Here is a 25,655-nt window from a genome sequence, read left to right on the forward strand (position 1 = left end):
GACTGCAGCCAGCATTTTTACAGGATGTTTCTGTTGTATCAAGGGGACTCTGCTGTTTTATGTGAAGCTTTCATACTGTTTACCACCACTGCCATTGGAACAGTTCCCCAGGAGATTTGTCGTGGCATGTGGTGGAGAGGAGCGATACTTCACATCACGTAGCGTAAAGGAGGAAAAGGCACTAAACTCCATCTCTCCCTGCTTCTCTAGCTACTGTATGATGGAAACGAGGGCATTTGTTTTATCCTTTAAGGCAGTGGGTGCACATGTGGAGAGTTGACGAATTGATCATAGTGGGATAATCTATAACAAAGTCAAAGCCTCCAGGCCGGCTGGCTGCTCTGTCCTCAATCCGATACGGGTCTCCAGGGAACACACTGAGGTTCTCCTCACTTGGAAGGCGGTCAATGATTCATGGAAGAAACCAACTTCCTTTTCAGATATCATTGTATGCAGAATGAAGCCCATAACATCACCGTGACGGTGAACAGAAGCAACACTTTGCTGCCCCAGTGAGGTCATGCTTGTGTCGCACACATTCAATACCAAGACTGCACCCCAGCTTTCACGCTCTCCACTAAACTCTACAACAGCATTATGAGAAGAACGGAGCAAAGGAGAGGCACGAAAATACCGCAATAAAGTAAATAGACTTGGGTTTAGAAGGAAAAGTAGCACACAGCAGTTAGCAACGAGTGTGTACTGCAACACAGAGAGGTTCGGAGTAGAGTTAAAATTCACACTCTATATAACTTACAATGTTACTGAATTGACTTACATCTGCACTAAACCTCGCCTTTTCACTGCTGTCCTCTTTCAGATAACGTCACATAGTCTTAGTTTAAGACTGAGCTAAAACTAGAACAATCCACAAACATAATTCTATTACTTAAAGCTGCTTGAAGACTTACGGTAAAACGGATAACGCACCTTGTGAAATACTGTGGTGTACAGTATGTCACCCAGTGTTTAAATATTCAACTTTTATTTCAGACTCATGAGTCCATATAGAAGCTGGTGTTTGACAGAATACTTCAAATGTACTGATGTGGCATCATTCCATAAGTGTTATTCTGAGTAATAATGTTCTCTGATGAATACAGAAAGTAACTGAGATCTTACACTGATTAAAAAAGAGAAGATGTTCCATAAGAATTATTTTACATTTAAGGGGTGTGTTTAACGTGGCCTAGCATAGCACAATGACTGGAAGTAAGAGGAAACAGTTAAGGTGGATACATACTCAGCCCAGAACTATACGATGTGTCATCCATCACTTTAAAGAACTCCTTTAATCTGTTTGCCAAAAGCACAACTATTCTCCTACAGTAGTTTCCAACACAGAGGCGATTGCCGTGGTTTCAATAATTCATAGGGACAGTGTGTATAAATACGTTGTGAGTGTTCCTTTAGCAATAAAAATAACGTATTATTATTATGCTCACTGTATATGCAGAGACTAGGTTTCTTATCCGGTCCTGTCTTGTTTCATGGCATCCCTGCCAAGCATTTGTCAGAGGGGCGTATAACTGAAGCTATTCTTACTTGAAGAGATATTACGACAGGCATTCCTAAGAAAAATAATAATTGAATCTCTGTTAAAAATATGTAAGTAAAGCAACTGTAACTTTAAAACCCCTTGATGGTGTACAAATCCATGACTCAACAGTACTGAACTAGGGATAATGGAGAGTTTCAGGAAATGAATGACAGTGGATGAATGACAAACAGTTCTGCATCTTTTAATTGGTGGGAATGTGGAGGTCACATGCTTGTCTCTAAACCTGCTTCTGCCTAAAGTGGAATCTGCGCGATGCATGATCCTCTTACACCAGCCAGCTTAAATACGATCAGACACCTGCTGGCATATATTAAGGGCTGGGCTAAAATTCAATATGATAATTGATCGTCTTTCAATAGATTCACATCATATGAAATCATATGTCCAGATATTGTGATACACAATAAAGTTGCCTAACTTGATAATACCAAGCGCTTAGTAACTCAAATTTCTCAGGAAATCTGTTGTGTATTTTGGCCACATCGCCCAGTCTTATATTGTGCTCTAAACCTGCTGAAAGCTTTCACACAGATTCCTACAATGACATAAAACAATGACACTAAATCCAACTGCCGCAATGTTGCAATGTTGCAATACAACGAAGAAATATAAACTGAAAAAATATATACAAAATGTGTTGTTCTTAAATATACAATCTTTATGTCAAAGAAGTCTCACCGTTAAAAAAATAAAACCTACTTGGCACAGAAAAATCTTATTCTGTCAATGCCAGCATCAAAGTTAGAAGCACAGTCAGATTTCCATTTTTATGACCTCAACTACACTGAGGAAAAAGCCCCGAATGGACCAGAAAAAAAAAGAAATGATGATGAGATTGATGAGACAGATTCATCAATCCAGATGTGATATTGACACGGTCAAAAGCATACGTGAGTGTCAGCCAAGCCATTACCATAACTGCAGAGGTAATCATTTGAAGAATAATATTTAAGAGTCTCTGAGATCTAAAGCCACTGATAAGTAAGTGCAGTCAGTTATGAACGCCATGATGGTGATGAACACATATATTTTGATGAACATTATTACAATGCCCATCCTTTAGTGTTTTGACTTTGACCGCAGCTCATTTTCCTAATGAACACTTAGCTGAAACTGTTTTTGCTTTAGACAATAGACCCCCCCCCCACACACACACACACACACACACACACACACACACACACACACACACACACCCACACCCAGACACACGCACACACACACACTCGTGATATGCCTCAATGGGGAGGGTGACAGGCTATTTCCCAGTCTATTTCCGTATTCCCATGTCATAACCTTGAACTAACCGATCTGTATTTTAAGCATGCAGTATATGCATCATTCACACTCACCTGTCCTGTAGTGTGTATTCTGTGTTTTCAGGGGATATCTGTCTGGTTACCGGGTGTCGAAATGATGTAGCCCTCAGGTTGTGGCTGCAGGACAGAGAGAGATCGAAAAGAGGGAGGATGGAGGGAAAACAAAAAAACAAAAAAAACAATATTAGCATCAAGTCAGTATTAACACTCCTGCCTGATCACGTCCTGTGTTTCAGTTCTATTTGGCTGCTGGTTGATGATAACAAAACCACCTAAAAGTTTAGCTTTCAATGAACCCCCTCAGTCAACTGTAAAAAGAAATCTTTGGTAGCACTGCAGCCGGGTCAGGAACATAAAGTGTAGGGCTCAGCACTCTCCCTTAGCCAGCTCACCATGCCTTATTGATTTCAGTTAGATGGGGCCATTCATTGCTTTAACTAGACGTATGTTACTGTCACAGAATAGAATAAGAAACCGACAAGTGGTCAGTGGTGCTGGTGTTGAGAAGATTGAAATATGATGCCTTTTCTATTTGTTGTTGTCCATCGAATATTTATTTGTGACACGGCAAGTACAAGAGTTGGACAATTTAATTTACAGTTTTGAGACAAAATGAAACAAAATCCTTGAAAATATCTAGTATTTACACATGCCGTCTGATATATTGACGCATAGTGAAATTAATCTACTTCTTTCTCATACTGTATTTGGATGATGTTTCTTATGATTCATGAAGAAAGAGATTCTAATCACTGACGTATTTATCTGATGCCCAACCATATCATGGCAGGTTAAGCTCCAATCATTCATTGTATTTGGTTCCATTAAGTCTCTCTCACTATTTACAGAAAACCAAAACCCCACAACTGCACAGAGGCCTTCACGGTGTATGGCTCTCCAGGATTATTTAGCTGCCTTAGTTAGATCATAGTCTTTTTCAATTTTATTTTGTATGCACATATAAAAATGTGGCGTTTAGAAGAGTTCTGTAGCGGCATTATTAGGGCTGTGTATTGATATGAATCTGGTGATATGATACTTATCATGATGCAGAGGTTGCAATTCAATATATTGCAATACTGTAAGCAAGGCGATACAACACAATTTTTAATATCTAAGTTAAGAAAAACTGTCATAAATAAGGACAAGGCTCCATTGTATTCACCATATCACAGAGGCCTTCATTGTCTATGGGTAAAGATAGATTACAACACTGTTATATAGCAGTCAGAGGTTTAAACACAACACAAAATGAACCACAGTGTGCCACAAATCTTTGCACGCAAACTATTAATTTAAAATCAATAGTATTTAAAGAAATCGATACAGTATCATAAGACATAGCATCGCGATACCCAAGTGTATCATATTTGCTTAAAGCCCTAGACTATATACAGTCTAATATTATGGAAGAGTCTACCAGCAAAGACCTGAGTACTTCTTCTATTCAGGTGTAGATAGTGTTGGGACATCTGTCTGAGTATGAAGACAACAGATATAAATGTATATGCTGATGTCTTTGTCCCATTCAAACGACGGGAGAATGACGGTGTGAGATAATATACTGAATTGCATTATTATGCTTTCAAGCCTGGCGTTTGCTAGTGTTGTATTTTATTCCCCCCGCCCATTTTCTTTAGCTTCTCCCATCACAATCATGCACAATCTATTACAGCAGAAAAAAACACAACACATATTCTTCAACAGAAGCCGAGAAATACTGTGCACAGGCGTGCAATAAAACCATAGAGTAAATACTGCTTCTGGGCAGAGGCTAAAACCATGTGCTGCTTTTCATAAACATATACAGTACATGGGTACAGATAAAGACATAGCAGAGTTAAATATGTTTACACTATCCAAACATAAAGAGAGCCACGGGGAAACAGATTACTATATATCCAGCAGTAAGGGATTCATTCTCTGAAGGACAGCAGCAAAACTTCAGCACTATGAAGGTGCCGGTTGATACAAACGGAAAGTGGTGCCTCGCTGCATCACCATGCAGCAAAGGGAGGGGAGACAAACTGGGGAGGGTGGAAAGATTTATGAGTTGACATTTCAGAAAAGTTCAGAGGGTGGAACAGGAATTATGCTGAGTGGTTCTGTACAACACAAGCAACATAACATAAAATGTAAACTATCATACATTCATGTAGAAGCAGCTCTCGATCACAAATACATGCACGCACACACACACACACACACACAATCACACACACACACACACACACACACACACACCCTACACACACACACCCTACACACAGGCTTGGCCAGGCTTGTTCCTGGTAACAACTCGTAATTTGCTGCGCTGCACTGGGGACACACTGTAGAGCTCTGCACCAGCATCCCCTGTTAATTAGGAATCTGCATTCTTTGAGGCTTTTGTTTCAGCCGCATTACTTCCGAACTATTTGTCACAGAATTCGCAGCATCCCCAGTTGGTGTTCAAACACTGCAGCACAGTGGGTCTGTTTGTTTTGCAGAAAACTATAGCTTCCATCAACGCTTGTGACAATATTGTCCCAAAGGAGAAGATGAACTCCTGCTGCAGAGGAGCTGTAGCACACTGCCTTCTAGATTAAGTACCGGGGAAACAGCTTTGTTGTAGTTGCTTGAATCTAATGTCCCAAATATGATTCTGTGTAGGGGCTCTACATATATCGTGATTAATTAATCAACGTAAACCAAATTACCTCGCAGTCATCTCTACTTCTTTTTAAAAGATGATTTAGATTTAGAACAACTCAGTTCATCTTTATTTTGTACATAGATTGAGTGCACTGAATCATTCACTTTCACTAATCAATAACTTGTTTATTTTTAGTCAAAAACATCTTAAGAATATGGTGTAAGCATAAACAGAGTAATACCAAGCTATGAAGCAGTGAGGCACACATTTTTGTTGTAAATATGTGTTCATTGGTAACATACGCTGATCATTTGTAATAATTCAGCAGGCCAAAAGTTGAAAGAATCAGCTACATATTTCCCTCTCAGCAGAGATATTTTGTATTTTGAGAACAGTAACTTATCCTGAGAAAAGTTCTATGTTAGACTCAGGTTCAGGGAAATGTTCTATATATTCTAATATTCTATAAACAGACACAGCTTCATATCACCAGCATGTTACAGGGGCCCAAAACACTAACCATGAGGTCAAGCAGAGTTTCTGCTTCCATCATGCCAGATAAAGATGAGAAAGAATGACTGGTATTTCTACTTGCAGAGAGGCTCAGGGTTTTTTTTCTCTCCATGTAGCAGTGTTTACATGTACAGTAGAGGTGTTACCACAAAGTAAACAAGAGTGAGTTCAACTCTAGCTGATAAAAGAGGTGGAAGTATAGGTCAATTCAAAATACGAGTTTTGTGACCAACCTTTATCCTCACAGACCAGCAGCTAATTAGAGATGTTCTATAATCTGAGTTGAGTTTAATGTAGTTGAGACACAGCCAAAGCTTTAGCCAAGAAATATGTAGAAACAGTAGCGTTGCAGCTTAAATCAAAAAAACTCTCTCTCTCTCTCTCTCTCTCTCTCTCTCTCTCTCTCTCTCTCTCTCTCTCTCTCTCTCCCTCCCTCTCTCTCTCCCTCTCTCTCTCTCCCTCTCTCTCCACCATACGGGCTAAGTCCTGGCAGCAGGGGCACCAGGGGCAAAGCTCTGTGGTTTGAAAACCTCTATCTCTCTTCCTCACACCAATAGCAACACACTAAGGCTCCGAACTGCACCACAACACACATCTAAGACAGGGAACACACCATCCACTTACAGTCTCAACTCCTGTATCTATTTACACCACTCTTCCAAAGAAAAAAAAAAAAGTCCCAGCGGTGAAAAAGAAAACTCCCCAATCCCACTGTTTGCTACTTACTCTGCTCTGCTGTAACATGCACACAGTGGAGACAGCCTCGCCTGCTGTGAGAGGGAATCAGCGTGAATCAGCTGCTAGACTCGCCGTGGTGCTGCAGGTCTTGGAATTCCTCTCGGCATTATCAGGGCAGGAGGAAGATGCAGAGAGGGTTCTCTCGTAGCAGCTGGCATCCGCAAAGAGCAGAGTAAAGTGGAGCCAGCAGGATGAGAGCAGGAGGGGGAGCTCTTTATCTCCGCTTTCTCCTGCTCAAGCGTGCTGTCTGAGAGTGTCCCCCCCCCCCCCCACGCTTGCTGGATGGATGGTGGAGATCTAACTCCCTCCCTACAGGGGTACACCTCTGTTGCTTATCAGATCCTCCTCCCTTCCCCTATTTCTACTTCCCTCTCTCCATCTGTTAGTCCCTCTTTCACAGAATTAAAATAGCGAAACATCATCTCTTTAAAGGACACAGTAAGTTATTGCTGCTGTTGAAGTGGACAGACTGTATATCAGTCAATAATGTAGTCTTGTGAAAAGGGTCTTTTTGGGTCATGTTTGGGCTTGGTACCACTGTCAAACGTTCTTCACCAATGAAGCTGCCACATGTTGAGATGGATGTTGGTTAGTGTTTGTCCCACAGGTGTACCACTGGTATCCTCTGAGTGGCAGCATTGCAACTTAAGTAATGACAAGTTGTCATGTTCGTAATTTAGCTTTATCCCTATTAGTATGATAACCTACCTCCATCCTCTACACTCTACAATACTAATTAGTTGAGTATTTAAACCAATCCTGAATATATATTGCAACTTACAAAACAGATGGCACCTCAAGGTTGTTTGAGTCTACTTCTTGAAGCACTGGTTTAACAGGGACTTTGACCTTTGTCCTATGCTTAAAGAGAAATTAAACTAATCCTGAGGAACGCTCACCAGAGAAGCAGCTGGTATAACATGCTGTCGGCCTGTGGTAAATATCTGACCTATAGCTTGTGTTTTTTTCCTTTCCCACAGATATTCAATTTATAAGCAGTTCAATTCAACGACATCTGCCTAACTACATTCACACAATTTGATAGATAATTCAACATGTTCCAGCCCACAGGGAAGCACGGAAACAGGCGCTCTTATGGCAAGTGGTAATTTCCAGAGGAGCCTCTTGACTCCCTCCGTGGAGGCTTCGTAATAAGCATCACAGCAGCACTGTGGTGTCTGAAAACTCAAGGAGGAGGAGGAATCTTGTGGGCAACATCAAATTTATATTCAACTCACAATAGCATAAAAAAGTAAGATGAAAAGTAACAAATTAGTTAGTTAATTACTGTAGTAACAAAAATGGTTGAAGTCATTCGTGTAAATATGTTTGAGAATACATTTTAATTTAATTTAATAATAATAACTATATTCAACATTTGAAGAAAATTCTTAAATTCTTAATTGCCACATTTACTGATATTTCATGATATAAACTGTTTTAAAAGTTGAAATGTATTAACTGATTGTAATCAACCACTAAAACCTTTTTATTTCATGGTCACACTCCTGTATACTGAATATACAGAAAGAACATTTAATATGTCAGATTTATAATATACAAGTTCCCATTAACATGACATCAAAACAACTCTACAAGAGTTGTGGCGAAATAAATGTCATATAGTAGCCTACATTTGGCCTTACATTTCGCTAGTGAACTAAAACATAAATAAACGTGCAATTCTTCTAATCACCAGAGAACATGCAACGGAAATCAATTATTTTAGTTGGGCTGCTGACTTAATATCCAGAACAATTCAATTAGCTGTAACGGATGTATCATGAATATCAGCAAGCTGTTAACACTCAGATGACATGTTTATTCCAAAGAAGGACTGCAACACATGAGAGGTTAAATTAGGTGCCATGAACCAACACTGAACTCTAATGACAGTCACTTCTGTGTGTACGACACCCCACCCATGTGTGACAGGATATTACATCGAGAGAGAGAGAGAGAGAGAGAGAGAGAGAGAGAGAGAGAGAGAGAGAGAGAGAGAGAGAGAGAGCGAGAGAGAGAGAGCGAGATATCATGGAGCTTCAGTAACACCCTGTAGCGTCCCAGCTCTGGCAGGCAGAATTAATTAAGCCTTAATAACAGCGGTTTGGGCTCAATATCCAGACACAGGGAGCCATTGCCATTAAGGAGATAAGCATTCTGCAGCAGGATTTGCACATGTTGACTGACCTTTATCAGTTTCATAGCAGAGCACTGCAGCAGCCTTGCCCAGCTGACATTTGTGGAGGAATTATATGGGCAGTCTCTCCAAGGAGTTATTGGAAGACTCCACTGTCACTCAGTATGGACATGAAGGAAACCAACCAAACACATTTCACACTGACTGACTGGCTTTTCCCTGTCATTGCACTCATTGACTACTATCATCAACATCATGATCTTCACTGTTTACAACTGCAGAAAATCTAAGCTGAGTTGACAGTACGACACATTGATGACAGCCTTACTGGAGAACAGATATGCCTCTCTACCCATGCATGTACAGCATCAATGAAACAGGAAAACCCTGGTAGAAGCTCTGCTTTTATGGAGTCTGTATACCCGTCCAGCAAACCACTCAAGCAGCACTGGGCACAGAGTGGCAAAGGCAGGCTCAAGCAGGCCCGAAGGAGAGCAGAAACAGGTGCAAGGACTTGCCAGAGTCTGAACCCCTGTCAGAGAGAGAGGGTTTGGCAGAAATTGAAAGCGCTGTCACCTCATTAACATTCAACACGCACACAGTTCTGACACAGCACATTTCATTGAAGTCACAATGGTCCTTTAGGCCATGCCGTTCGAAAACATAAACAAGGCAACCGCTAATTGCATTGCAGTGAATGCAAAGGCCTGTGTTGGACCAATAATACAGAATCAGGATGCAAGGAAACACTACTCTCCACGCACAGAACCTAAAACCACAGCCTCATGAGAATGTTCTTAAATTAATAATCGGCAAATTCACTGACATTTCATGATATAAACTGTTTTTAATGTTGAAATGAATTAAGTAATTGTAATTAACCACTAAAACTTCAATCATTATTTAATGGTCACACTCCTGTATACCGAATATAAAGAAAGAACATTTAATAAGTCAGATTTCTTATGTACAAGTTTACATTAACATGGTTTGGTTACTAAAATATGTTGCCAAAAATAGGTGCTGCTCATCAGTTACATCTCATTTCATGCCTGCTCAGTTGGAAATTACATTTTTCAAACTCTAAGTCAACAGCAAAAAGGAATATTTGAGGCTTAACGCCAGTGTACAAACAAAGGCTTCACAAAGAACCCATAACCCTTATTAATATCTTTTACACAGGAAGGTTTGCTCTTGGTCGCACTGTTATAAACTTGTTACAACCTGAAATTGTTCCAGCGACTGCCTGCAGAGAGAGCAAAGGCCCTTAGCCAGGGATGGATCCCAACAGGACTGTGAGTGCCTCAGCACTTGCCTTGCTCCATTGGCACAAATTTGGCTGACTGCTAAATATTTATAAATGGTGATTTGAAGTAATTCATCAAAGAAATTGTGGTTTTATAAAGCCTCCAACCATGACAATAAAATGACTTTCAAAAGCACTTATCTTAGGGATCAATAGGTACAGGGATACGCTGCGACAAAGAAAAAAGTTAGGAAGTTTTCTGGTGCGAGCATTACTCTGGAGTATAAATCGATGACGAGGCCCCTGCAGCTTTAGGTCAATATTTATTACCACAGATTTATCCTGCACCATACTCACTGATTAATGATGACCCAGGGCAACCAGGAGTCATCTTTATTTCCTCTTTTCATTTGTGTCAACAAGGATTGTTATCATCTGAAGGGTGCGAATGTCTGAGTGGGAAGGGGAATAAAGGAATGTTTGATACTGTTCCACACTTAATCGAAATTAGAATTAGGTAATCCTAAAAATAGCCTCACTGGTTTGCATTACTACAGTTTTGAAAAACCACGCATCTGCAGCAGCTTCTCTGTGGGCTTAAAAAAGTCAATTGTGGCAGTCAATAATGCTTCATAACATTGTGTTAAATCCAATTTTAGCAGACAGGAAGCTCACATGAAAGCGAGACAAAGAAGAGAAGAGACCAACATCATGAAACTTAATAGAAGGCATAGTTTGTGAACCTCTTTAACCCATCGTGGAAGTCTACACACCGGACAAATTGAGAAAAGGACAAATCTAAACATTCTCAGTAAAGAGGGGTGAGACACTCTTCTCTATTGCTCCGTTGCATCTGGAATTAATCTAATAAAACTTTCCACATAAATATCTTGCCTTGTGTAATTCTAAACATCAGAGCAGCTTAGTTGGTCTAAAAGTTCTGACATTTCATCTAGCTTGGCAAATCTCTTCTGGGACACCGAAAAGCTGCAGGAGAGAAAGTTTTGCAAAGCAAATTGTCTCTTAGCACGACAAAAACACACAATCAGCAAAAGCATCACATACCTGACAGTGCAAAAGAGATGAAAGACTGCAACGCACATCAGGGGATGCTATTAATCTCATCTGTAGCCCTAACTTGCACGTGGATGTTATCAGTGGAGCTCATCTACTGATAACAATTGTTTTATGATAAACGCACCATCTTAAAATGTCTAATTAGTGAGACAAGGTTATAAGCTGACATGGCATGAATCAAACTATTCAAATCTTTCCCAAGCCAACTCTAAAACAAATGAAATTAGAACAGTCGATGACTCTTTTTCTCTCACGCTACAGTCTTTCCCCCACTGTGATCAGCACATCAATAGCGGAGGCTCAAAGGCACTTTGCTTCACTTCACTGACGGACACACAAACATTCAGACTCCTCTGCACTGAGTCGAGTTTTATCATCAAAGGTCTGAGCCAATCTGAGATGACATGACAACATGAACCACTTGCTTTGGGAAACCGCAGGTTAAAGAGAAGTCACGTGGTGCGGTTGACCTCCCGTCTCCAGAGGCTCTGCGGGTGCTATGAAAGAGATGTAACTGACTGACACTGAGGAAATCGACCATGCAAGATCAAGTAAAGGTAGGTCATCAGTGAAAACAACGCATCAGCACTCAGCAGGACAACACCAACAGCTGCCTGTCCCGTTACTCTCCACACTGCAGTACTCATTTATACTTTGTCATAGCAGTTTTCTTCTTCTTCTTCTGTTCTATAAAAATAAAACACAAAAATGGAAACGCACTAAAAAAAAGTCAAGAATCAAGTTTGAATGGTGTATTAAGCCGAATGTTTAATGTCTCACCTATTATCACGTTGCAGGGTTTCTCTTGTTTGTCTGACACCACACGTCATGTTACACTGTAGGCAGTTGACCATCGAGTACCCAAAATCCCACCTAAAGCACGCGTCATTCATCAGTTTAAAAGCTTATTTACTGTGGTAGCACATTTCCAACAAATATGCAGAGCTGAACTAAGCATATTTGTGCTTTTAATGTCATTACACCAACTCACTCTCACAAGCAGGGATATCTGACAGGCCCCACTTACTTAAAATACGAGGTTGCAAATTGGATTTGACAGCAAAGACCATGCTATGGTAGACGGGAGATGATAGAGGGAAAAAAAGAGAGGATGAACCAGGAGAAGTAGTACAAACCCCTGAGACATTTATGGTAAAGCTGCTCTGTAGCTATATGATAGGCAAGCCAGTCGACCTGGCAGTCAATACAGGAAAAGCAGATTGAGGTCTGGGTCCAAGCAAATGATTCCAGGTCAGGTAAAGGTAGTCAGTACTGACTGACACAATCAGGGAACCGGACTGGAATGAAGCATGAAAAGCAACTGCCAGCCGGCACAGCATACTGGAAGATCAGCAACGGCTCCTAATTCAAATGAATGTAATCAAATGCATGTAATTACGTTCCGTCTCAAAGCTAAACTATTTCTTGCCTTGCCTTTCCCACGCTGACACAGCTCTTCTCTTACTGACATGATGGAACGATGGGCAGGCAGCCAGGAAGACATCCTAGCTCATTCCACTGCATCTGCATTGTGGAATATTACCAAAATGTAATTGGGATGTGTGATATGATAAGCCATTCAGTTTCTCTGAAGCACAGTTGTCATTTGCCAGTCTAATGAGGTCTAAACTGCTGTAGACATTGGGATCACATATCACAATATCAAGTATCACATCTAAACTGTTAAAGTCGATCAAACTTTTACATCCTGAGACTGCACACGTTTGCCTGTGGCTAAAGAGCTGGAACATCTGCTTGAGTGTTGCATACAGTATCTCAGCAGCTAAATACTAAGTCCGACCTACACTACGAAGCCGTGTAGCTGTGCAATGTAGGACAGAAGGGGATGTGAAGTGCGGGGGAATGTTAAAGCTGAAAATCTCCGTGAGGAGATAGACAGAGGGCTTGGAATGTGCAACTCCAAGCAGGAAAGACCTGAGTGAATGGTGTGCTGCAAGCCTTGTTGATAGTGCTGCCATAGGTAGCTAAACAACACAAGCCCACCGAGAGACATTACTTTACATTGGCAAAACAAAACCTAACGTAGGATGTAAAACACTGTCAGAGAATAGGAAACAATATCACCAAATATCTAAAAAACTGTTTCATTTCTAATAAAACTTACCATTCTTGTAGTGAGAAATGGCGGTGACTGATTAAACGTTTATTAACATCACCAAGAAAGAGATTTAAGTACTAATTCATTTGAATTTGACCGTCTCACCCTTGAATCCCTTCAGGGAGCTCCACCCATGTGTAGGAGGCTTAACTAGCTAAATGATCATCGCACTGTCAGCAGAATAAAAATTAGAAGAGTACTCGAGAGCTTGAGGTTCAACGAAGAAAGAGTCAGAGAAGATGAAGAGATTCTGGGTCCTCTCTCCTTCCACTCAACGTCACTGTCCTTATCCACAAGCTGGGTAACTTATGAACCACAACGAAGCAGTGCAAAGATCAGAAACATTCCAAACACACCCCATATTTTCATCTAATTCCACCCAAACACCACACGCACCACAGCATTCAAGAGCAGCAGAGCACTGTAATGTATCAGGCATCAAGCATTCACTGGCTGATTTGATGGTGCCCTGATGCTTGCCATCACATGGTGGACAAAAGTACATTTAATGATGAAACATGATTTCATGTTCAAGTTCAAGAGGCAAAAAATGAAAGACAAAAAGACACAAAGTAATACTTGACATTTTTTGATGAAATGTCTTAACTGGGAGGAGTGATGATAAATTAAATATCCTCGAGTAATACTTTATGTGTGCTGTGTTCTCATCAATGTAGTGGTGAGAGATTATTTAATATTCAAACACATACACATTTATAGAGCAGCCTTTTCTGCTCATCCGATCCGATTAAATATGTTTCTCTACCATTTCTCTGATGAGTGCCAACGCAAAATCAGCAGAGGAGAGGAGACAGGCCAGGAGACAGGTGAGGATTCTGGGAGACGGGCTCTTTATCAGACTTCCACGTAACTGCATTCATCATTTGATATTCATACAAAGAACACTGTTCACAGCATCCTCCCTGTGATGAAAACAGATTCTGCACAGAGGTGGTGGATCACTGCACAGCCTCTTGGCCATCTTCCTACAAGGTGCATGTGTACATAGATGTGAAGTGCCCACTTATGCTGCTCTTTAGAGCTTTTAGATCATTTATGATGAAGCAGCTTGTCCTGAATTCTGCAGCACAGATGTCAGTCGGAGATGACAGCTTTCTCTGTAAAATGTACAAAAGCTAAGTATGTCGGGTTGCAAAACAAAAGTGAAGAAACTTTTAGTCAGCATTTCATAATAATCAAAAGACAACAATCCTACCAGTCACTAGTCCAAAGCGCTTGTACAAAAGAGCAAGACAGGGGCCCTCACTCCATCTAAGATCCAAGCATTGTGCAGCAGACCAAGCTGTCAGCATCTATGCCTAGCCACGTGCACCTTCAAAATGCAGTCCTATCAAGCACAAACAGACACAACCCAGAGCACAAGTGTACCAAAACAAAGATCACCTACCTGCAGGTTCTCAATGCAAGCCCCATGCAGCAGCAGTTATCATTTGTGAGACTTACTCCAAGCATTATCCTGTCTCTTCAAGCTCTGAAGAGCTGTCTGCTCCCGGAGGTTTTACGGAACCAAATGAATGAATGTCTGATTCAGCCAAAGTTAGGCAATCTGTCACACTACATACACATTCCCTTGAGCACACACACACACACACACACACACACACACACACACACACACACACACACACACACACACACACACACACACACACACACACACACACACACACACACACACACACAAATTGCATATGTTCATGGTCAGATTATCTGTTTGAATCTCTAAACCCCATAATCCTGCAACATCAAAAATAAATCAAACATCACAAAAAAAAAAAATCAAATTGTAACAGAAAAGCAAAGCAAAAATAGACAGAGAGGTAAATTGTGTAATGAGGGCGAGCACACAGATGAACACGGCACAGCAGCTTATTCTGTTCAATGTTCAGGTTCAATATTTGCAATTTTGCACCCTCGTGCACCTCGTAATTAAGTCCAATAACCTCAAGCACAACTGTTTTCATCCATCTCTTCTTTAAGTATAATGTTATGTTAATATTGTGTAACAAATTCAGATCATAATAAATACGAGACGTGCAACCCAAGGCTTGGAAGTATGTTAAGATACAGAGTCTTCATGATATCGCCACTTATGCTCTTTATAAGAGAAACAAAACAGGACAGGCGTAGTTGAATTATATTGTGTCTTTAAGGATTACATTATCTGAACCAGGGTAATCCCTGTTTTCTAATACCATTTCATGAAAACCATGTCACTTGCCAGTGCTTTTGTCCAAAAGCAGAGGGGCAGATAAACAGCCTCTGGATCCTCTAACAATCGGATTCCGCTAACCCTCATGCTGTGAAACATGGTTAAATCCCTCACACATTCATGTTGGTGGCATTATTATGTCATCCAAACTCTAAATACCCTTCTTCTACCCCCAAACCCTTGTCCGCCACACACACACACACACACACATGAAAAACCAAAGATTTGTTTTAACATTGGGCAGCTATATTCAGCCAGATGATGGTGGAGGAATGTATAGACAAAACTAGACATATCTATTGTTCAGACCCTTGATTACATTACCTTTTGGTACAGTGGTAAATGATAGCAAAAATACAGACGGTACTATAGGGGAGAAATGTGATTAGTCCTGTTAAAGTTTTGCTGCAGAGAATCTTGGCCCTGAGGGTGTCCAAGCTTGTAAAGCGCAGCACACTTTACTGCAGCAGACCTGTCTTTTACAGCAGTGTTTGCTTCAGTGTGTACAGTATATCTACACCATGTTACCAGTGGAGAAAAAACAAAGACATATCTGACCTCTCATCAAGATTGGAAATAACTTCTCCTCCACTCAAAATCCCTCTTTGCAGGACATGCCGACTGAGTCAGCTCTTTGTGCAGGTGTGTGTGTGTGTGTGTGTGTGTGTGTGTGTGTGCGTGTGTGTGTGTGTGTGATATCTGTTCTCTGCTGTGAGCTAACTGTGTCCTGACTAGCTCCAGGCTTGAAGAGACTTCTCTCCCGCAGTTCTCATTACAGAATCTGAGCAGACACACACGCCGCAGAGCAAACGCAGCCACTGAGCACACTGGGGAGTTACATTACAGTGACACACAGGGCTAAGACAACACAGCTACTCCACGACTGCAATGCTCAGTGGCAATGAACAACATGCGGGCACCAAACACAAAAGACCCAGCCACCTCAACAAGACACAAAACATCTAGGATGCAAACTGTTCATTTTTTTTTCTGTTGTCATTGTCTTGTTATATTATGCATAGTAGCAGCGTCTTCCCATCTGTTCTGCATGAACGTTCTGTACACAAAGCTATCAAAGCTCTGTCGGTTTCTCTCACAATATGTTCCCTCTAAATTGTCATTCTCTGGTATTTCCCTATTTAGATCACAAGAGCACTATTTTCCCAATACAGAAGTGGCTTTAAATAGCTGATCACCACATTGCATGATGAGACATCAAATAAGGGATATTTTAACATAGCACACAGTGTTACAAAAAATATGAAAAGTAATTTAATAATACTTGAATAATACTCCTATCTGTCCCTCTTGATTGCTTAAGCATGCAGGCTATCGCATTACCATTTTATCAAGGAAATTAAAATGATGGATTAAATGAATTAGGTGAGGTTCCACTTGGCTGGCAGAGGGTAACTACATTTAGGGGCTATTTTTAGATCTCTGTGTCCTGAGAGTGTGTGGAGATCTCGTAGAGACTTACGAGGCTTATTAAGTGAGGCATCAGTGCAGGAAGGTAGTCCACATCTGGTGCACAGCTCAAAAGCTAAAACTGGCCAGCAGGATCGAGATTTTACAACAGCAGATTCTTTAAATCACATTCTGGGAAACTTAAATGGTCACGGTCTTAATACACCGAGAATATACTCCCTTTTCAAATACCACAACTTTCTGTTAGGTGTCATCATTACGTCTATTCTTAGAAGCACCAAGTCTCCCTGGAAGTGTGCAGATTGTGTGTGGTTTAGGAGAGGTCCTCCCCCCTTTCTACTGCCTCCCCTCTATCCATGGGCATTCTGTCCCCTGCACCAATTTTAGGAGTGTCATTTGTCAGGCTGAAGTGGTCCAGCTAAAGCCGCACTTAACAAAAAGTATGACCTCTATATCAGCGAAGCATACAAATGAAGCGCTGTGTCTTTTGGCCACATTTCACCCTTTGGCCAAGGGATGAGAAGACAAGGATGGGCTGGGTGTGACTGGGCTGTACTCTACATTACTGGAACTGACTGGGGGAACAAAACAAAAAGTCAGATGTTATCCAACGCCTTGAGGAGAACCAGACCCAGCTGAAGACGACCATTACTTAACTCATTGAAAACAGACCACCACTCAAGACTGGACAAACCCACAAGAGGCTCATTGATGTTAGTTTAAAATGAGCTCGGTTTGAAATGTAGCTATACATCCTGCAATGAAAATAATATTGATTCAACGATGAACCAAACCGTCAACTTCTATTATCGGCAGCTCATGCTGGAGGTGAAATTTTGCGGTCTGGTGTTTACAGCCCACTGCCTCTGTAGCCGAGAACACAGCGGGAGGGCTGACCGATGAGGGAGCACATGCAGGAATGATAAATAGGCTAAGTAACCTTATCGCTGCGGCTGACATCCACACAGAATGATAATAAGCTTGACATCTTGTGCATGGATCTATGGCATCGACACCATGTCACAGCCCATTACAATAGACAGAATTAACCAAAGAACAGTTTAAAAAACGTTCGCTTTTCCCTTCACATTCCTGGATATCTGACCTAAGTTGTACTGGTAAATCCATAGATTTAAAACTGTTAATGTGCAGCAGGCCATTTACAGCTGCATGCAAGTTCACTTTGAGGCTGATAGGTGAAACACTGTGACGAGAGAGCTCACGTGGTGTTTCTTCAATCAACGATGTAAACAACATACAATGTGGAGAGCAATATGAGCCACCAGAGCATGGACAAGAATGCAGCAGATGTGACATTGCATGTGTAAGTCTGTATATATACAGTATATGTCTGTGTGTCTGTGTGTGGGCTGGGTCCTAAGAGCAGATGTGCTAAGGATGGAGAAGTGAACCCATGTAAACAAGTACATTCCTTTGAGATGTGTATCTCTGGCTCACTTAGAGGTGGGGAGGACTGCATCAAACCTCCACTACGGTCTAACCTATAGAGACATCCCACATTAACCATGTATATAGAAGAGCATCATAATCAGCCTGAGAGATCACAGTTCCGCTGACATCAACACAGCGGTCAGTGACCTGTGATCATGAGGCACTGCAGAGAGCAGCTCTCTCTCCCTTTCTCCCTCTCTGCCCTCTCATTCCTGGAGAGACTGCACCATTAGTACACATTGATATATGCACTCCCCGAAGGCAATCCAAAAGGCAAAACAGCCAGCTGCCGCAAAAAACGAACGATAGACAAGACACTGTTCAGCATGCATGTGAATTCTCCCGCCCGCAAATGCACTTTGTACAAACACTTAACGGCATGCAATCCCAAAGCACTTTTTCTCCTGCGGCTGCCGGAAAGCCTTAGCAGACGCGCCTCCTGGGTCGCTACGTAGCAATACAATCCCACATATGTGGTGGGAGATGGGCTGGGATACACACCTGTGAGTCGCACAATACACTGGCTGCCTCTTGTAAGGGACGTGTAAGGTTGCCTGTCCTGGTTGGCCCAACATGTTAGCTGCAGGTCTGTGATTTGCTGCGCTCTGCTCTGCTCCTCTCAGTGGTGCCTGTGTGTGTGGTGTGTGTGTGTGTGTGTGTGTACTCCTCTCAGCTGGTAGTGCTGCTGTTGCTGACGTCTTCTGCTGTGCACCGTGGCGTCGATTCATTCAAAACCTCCTTTTTCCCGCTTCTCCTGTGTTGGGCTGCTGAGGTGGAGCTAAAAATACGCGGAATCACTGAACTGTCCCCTGTCTCCGAGAGCATCAGGCATGTGATGGGTATTATTAAAGCCAGCCAACCTCACCAACACATGTAAGAGGTCCCCAGAGCACAAAGTAAAACCACAGGTACAAAGCATTAGCCATAACCCGTATAATCATATTCTCTTCGCTCACATTCCCTCCCTGTAGTGCTGCTCTTTCTCTCCTCACCTCTCCTCGGCTCTCTTCTAATTTATGCGTTCCTCAGCGGAGCGCTGCCGTCAGAGCGTTTGCCTGAACTGGACGCCCTCTCTGCTCCATTCCCTCTGCAGTCAGGCAGGAAATACACAGCATGCACAGCGAGCAAGAAGAGAGCAATGAGGAGGGAGAAGAAGCAATTACAGTAGTCGAGAAAGGAAAAAAAGAGAAAGAGATGAGGGGGTGATTGAGCGAAAGTGAGTGAGAGAAAGTGTGTTGCAACTTTCACGTTACGTTACAATAGATAACTGCATAAAGTATATACTACGTTCTGATCTTTGCAGCAAGAAATGTTCTTTTGGTAGAATCTTGTACAAACGGCAAATTAAGGATGGTATTTGCATGAGCGTCATCGTAGAATATCGACAGTGTCTAACAACAGCAACTTCTCCACTCATTTTACTACACAGGATTACTGTCAGTGGCTTGAACAGGAAATGCTGTAACAACAGCCAGATCAGATGAAGGAGGCAGAGTGTGAGTCGGGGAGATATAACTCAAGGCATAAGAAATGGAAGTGAAGACTTGGCAATGACCTAACAGCCGAAAGGACTGATGACTATGCCATGCTGCAAATGCTTTCTATCAGCTAATAGAGACGGTGGGGGGGGGGGGGGGGTTCCTGCACCAGCAAGGACTCAGGAAGTCCTCTCACAGATTAAACTGACTAGCCTACCTACACACACTAACATGCAGGTAAATGCATCCAGCTGCTGTTGCCCTTATCCCCTGAGTTTCACCCTCTGTTGCTCTTTCTCATCCATCTACACTCTCCTTCACATCTCGTTCGCAAGTAAAGACCACTTCAACGCTGTGGAGATGATACCAGTATACGCTAGATTCACTGCATGGAAAAACTGCAAATTGCACCATTCGAATATAAAACAGCCGTAGACTGGAAAACAATGCATCCAAAGTGTCTGCAGTGAGAAAAGATGCACATCGTAACTAATTGTCTAATGAAATAAGGGTTTGAAAGAAAACATAATGTAAGTTATTACATTAAAAAGACCTAAAGGGGAATGTTTTGCAATACTAAAAGAATGATCTAAGCATGATTACGACATAAATAATAACCAACACCTACCCTCAGTCAGTGGTGGAAAGTAGCAAGCACAAATAATTCTTCTTCTTCATACTTCTACACAATTCAGAGGGAATAGTTTACTTTTTTACTCACATCACATTTATTGCTATATTACCTTGCAGATTTAGGTTGCACCAACAAAATGTGTTTAGTTTACAAAGTATGATGCATTGTTCTAGATTGAACTACCCATACAGTACAACAATTATGCAGTAATAATCCAATTATAAAATACTATAACAAGGAGAGGGAAGAGGTCACAATGAGTACTTCACGTATATTTTTGCTAATAATACTCACCTACCTTTACTTATATAATATTTTGAATGCAGGTCTTTGACTTTACTGCAGTAAAATATCTCTCTACTTCATCCACAGCCAATAGCATAACCCTCAATAAACTGTATGACCACAACTGAAATGAACAGATATTCGGAATAGAAAGTGATTGAAATATAGAAATACATATACACGTACAATAGATTAATCCCCCTTGTCTTACTCTACAGCATACTTCCAGTATGAGTCTGATAGCTACGGAGTCCACTCAATCTCACATGTCGCTTACATTGCTACTCACCAGGGATCAGGTGTGGAGAGCAGTAAGTCCAAATCAAAACTGTCCTGACCTTGAAGACGACCAATAAGGAGTGTGCCTGTCTGTTCTCTTAACGTATGCTAACTGAGCCTGTGTTAACTTGTGTGCACAATGCTAAGTGGGTGTGCTAGAACAGGCACAAAGAGTGCAGAAAGGAGGATAACTGCTGTTTCAGCCCTCTCTCTCTCTCTACCCTGGATCACTCAGTTACACTGCCAGAACTTACAGTACATAGCTCTACTTAGCCTCTCCAGGGAAGAATAAAATGATAACACTCCCATTGTTCAGCCCCTCAGAAGAAGAAAAAGAAGAGGAAGAGGAACCGGACTGTGTTGTCCATTCAATGTAAAGTGCTGACCTTGGTCTCTGACTGCAACCAGAGCCTTCAGTCTCACCCCGAGTTCTCTTTATCAGATCACACCCCCATCAGTCCGGGAGAGAGGACGGAGGGCAGACTATAGCTGAGTGGCCGGCTCAATAATCCACAGACAGACATATAGATAAGAGCAGAGGGCCAGACATGGGTGGTTTGAGTCAATGTGTATGATGGACAGCCAGGTCAGCATTCATACCTCACAATCACCTGCTTCCACTGTTTCCTGGCTGTTGTATAGCAAAATGAAGCTATGATAATAACCCTGCAGTCTGTTGTGTCACCAAATCAGAAAGCCAGCAATCCAGCAATTTGTGTAAATCACATGTAGTGACATCCAAAACCAGAAATGCAGGAATGCAGGAAAGTAAGTATTTTTGATGACCCCTCTCTCCCAACACAGTCAGATACAGGACAAGGACAATACGACTGAGAAATGATTAGCCTGAATAAATCCTCCCATCATATGACCAATCAAGAGCTCAACTCAGTTACAAATTTAAACTTGAAGACAAATAATTTATTGTCAACAAGATGCAGACGCAAGCTTGCACAGTAAGAAAGGCCTGTTTTAATAGTAGATGAAATAAAACAGAGACAAATGTAAAACTGCATCAAACTGTCAAACAGACAAAGACTCAACAGCAATATCTAGTGGCTCCCTACAGAAACACATGCACATGCTCCACCCGGTCTCGATGCTTCACTGACAGATAAGGGCATGCATCATCACTGAGTCAAACAGTACTTACAGTGATTTGAAAACTTCTTAATATAAAAAAATCTATCAGAATCAGCTCTATCTTTGCTGCTCATCCAAGCCTCACCTCACTCAACAAATAACAGACAATGTCTGGTTGGAGGTGAAGACGAATCAAAGTTATCTTAAATCATCAAATCCCAAAGAAGATTTAGAAAAGTAAGAAGGCGAATCGATCGGATCATGAATAAAGAATTAGCCTTGCATCTCTGCACTACAGCAAATTAAATTGGACTGCTTTGGGAGAACTCACACAGCTGTGGTCAATGTGTTCAATAAATGCTGCAGTGAGTGAAATTGCCCGAACCACCAGATCTGCTTTCTGTAGCAATAGCCAGACGGGCCTTTTCATCTATCTTTTTCACACTCAATATTCCAGTAATGGGAACTGCAATTTTCAATCAAGTAATCCACAATGAGAAACATTTTTCAGAGCGCATGCACTCAATCTGCTGCTGAACATAAGCTTATTGAAGTGTTAGGTTATTCAGACTTCAGATAATATAACTGAAGTAATATGTATGGAGGAAAACACTGCAAAGCACCTTTATCGCTACAAATCCTATGATCAGTAAATAAATGTCAGATTAAGCAGACAAATCTGTACAGATCTTCAAGGTAAAAAACAGTTGGGAGTAGCCTACATAGGAGAACTTCAAATTGTCTATTGGTCCCCAAAAAATAGAATGAACTTTCAATCAAGACACGGTACCAATTCCTCTTCAAACAAGACCGTTAGGCACTCAGAAGATTCAGTTAGGTTCAAGGTCATCTTCTATATAGCAAGTCTAATTGTTCTCAAAGTTACTGTGAGTTAATAATCTAGTTTTTTGTGTGCATGTAAACACTGTTAAAATGCAGTGTTGATGCCAATATGTTATATTCTAATTGAACAGCTTCAACTAAAGACCATCTTTACACCAGCCAAGTGGGGGAGCCAATGACCCCTTCCTTGCTTCCTACCCCCATACTTCCGACGCCTTTGCTCGGACCCCACCCATCTTAGAAATCAGCCTTCCTTATGATCTCCACTACACATCTGCCAAGTTTCATGACTGCATCTTGCACAGCTGCGAAGCCACCACAGTGACAAAATCTGTCCACAGACAGAAAGAAATAAACACCTGGCAAGGCACTCAAAAGCGCTTCTGTGGTAGTTCCGTCTACAGCAGGTGTTTCTCTCCAGGACACACACACAGACTCACAAGGTGAAGACAATACTGTCGCGTCTGGTAATTATTTAGACATGCAGGTCATTTAGATCAGTGGAACAAGCTGGACAAATTGACATTATTGACATTATTATCACCGTAGAAAGTTGTTGTACCGACCATGTTAGCAAACAGTTGCCTATCTAGAAATTCCAGCAGATGTGGAAAAACATTAGCAGTCCTTTAGAGCCGTGTTTCTGGCCATCCGGTGAATTTAACTCCAATATTCACTCTATTCATAGCTCTCCTGAGAGAAATACTCTCCTCTTTAGCGGCTCAGTGTCCCACTATGTTCACCAACTAGTCGCTAACTTTGTCTCTCTGCCTTTAGAGCTAAGTTAATATGATATTCTGTGTTGGTTTGTTACTACGGGTGACACCTTTCTCACAAAAATCTATTAATTTGATTCATTGCAAATATAAATAAAGCATTGATAACTGCCGTTATACTATAAAACAATAATTCAGATATAAGAAGTTTCATAGATTCAGTTCTATGTCTAGCGTGTATGTGACAGTTTTGATTGTAGAACTAAGTGAAACACATGCAGTGTCTTAACTAGATTGGCTTAACTGGATACAAATGGATACGTTCACTGAATCTTAGCTGTTTCTATCTAAATGCAAATGTTCTGTGCTTGCTGAAAATCAATGGCATTACACTATATTGTAAAAGGTTTCCTACTGGTGAAGTGAGCTTCTCACATTTACATTATATATTATATATTATACTGTACATCATGTTTATATCAAAGAAGAAAATAAAAATCAGTAATTCATGAAAATTGTTCGGTCTGAGATATGCTCTCTAGAAAGGCTTTCTCTTTTTACACGACATTCATCTTCCACCTTTGTGGCTGCTCACTAATCACTTCTCTTCACACACATCTGGCGAGATGAGAACAGTGTGGGACCTGCTTCTCTCTGCAGTGGCTCAAGTCACACTCAGGCTCTGACAGAATGCGGCAGAAAGATCTGTCATCTGAATTCAATCAGAGGGGAGGGGATACAAACTCTTTCTTTACTCCAGACGGGCAGCTGAATATACTCAGGTGCAGAGCTTCCTTCTTTAACATTATGAAAAGGGTGATACAAAAAAAAGAGGAAAAAGGTGAGTTTTTCCTATATAATTTAGATTTTTGTTGCGTGCCGTTTCCATTTACCTCTGCTGCACATTATCACAGCATGTTACAGATAGATTGTAGCAGCGTTTGTGTGTGAAAAACATTTATTTTATACAAAGCAAAAGGCAAAAGTTAAACCTGCATTACCTTGTCTCAATCTCCCTCTCCTCCTCCAAACTGGAGGGCTCCAGATCAGCAACCACCTCTGTTTCGTGATCAGCCAAGTCAGTCCCCAGGCCGAGGGGCAGGCAGCTGCAGCAGCAGGTCCCCATCGCGACTCGGGCATCTCCCCTGCCCTGTTTCTGCTCCGACTCCTGCTCCAGCTCTTACTGGTCCACCAGCCCAAGCCGTCTGGACAGTAAATGTCTCATTCTAGATAATGTATCATCCCACAGAGGAAACCTCAGGCCCGCAGCTCTTAATGTATTCATTCATTGCAGGTTCGTCGGTTAAATATTGCAAGTGCAAACAAGGCCCGATGGAAAGCTTTCTTTGTGTTCCGCAGCACAATCGGCCACTGTACCAGACTCTCAATCTAACCTTTGTTTTCATCGTCTTTATTCAGTCCGCTGCTTCATCCCCTAACTCTATTCCTATGCACCGACAGATCTATACAGTATGTATTGTTTAGCGGTCACAAGTCTCGTAATAAGTCACCAAATGGAATGATTTTGACAACACAGCTCTGTTTATAAAACGATGGGGCCTCGCTGCTCAGGTCGCCTCACAAGCACGGAGAGAAGATAGATGCACAAGCATAATAGCTGGACACGATTTAAACAGGATACCAGGATCTACTGATAATGACAAATGGTCAACATAAATCACCATACAAGAGTGAGATGACTCGCTACCTCACCGACATCCCATTTGCAATTCCTTGGCCGTGAATGAAAATTCTTTACTTCCAGCATCCCTGCATCTGCGCTGTTGTCATCTTCACAGGATAAATGGTTCGTGCTTCATTGCGAGGTTGTGTGTCCATGCGCGTTTGTTATCTGGAAATGAGCTGTTTATGTTCC

The 25,655-nt window shown here is 41.5% G+C and overlaps 1 protein-coding gene across 1 annotated transcript in view; it reads right to left on the minus strand.

Moving 5' to 3' along the window:
• Positions 1 to 25,655, minus strand: part of plekha7b (pleckstrin homology domain containing, family A member 7b) — a gene marked incomplete at both ends in the record, with an annotated part of 64,317 nt that overhangs the window by 32,049 nt on the left and 6,613 nt on the right. The window contains one exon of the mRNA XM_079163031.1: positions 2,914 to 2,997. Within this exon, the coding sequence (XP_079019157.1) occupies positions 2,914 to 2,997 (84 nt within the window). The remainder of the gene's footprint in view (positions 1 to 2,913; positions 2,998 to 25,655) is intronic.

The sequence above is a fragment of the Pholis gunnellus genome, assembly GCF_910591455.1.
Source record: "Pholis gunnellus genome assembly, chromosome: 1".
Classification (NCBI taxonomy): domain Eukaryota; kingdom Metazoa; phylum Chordata; class Actinopteri; order Perciformes; family Pholidae; genus Pholis; species Pholis gunnellus.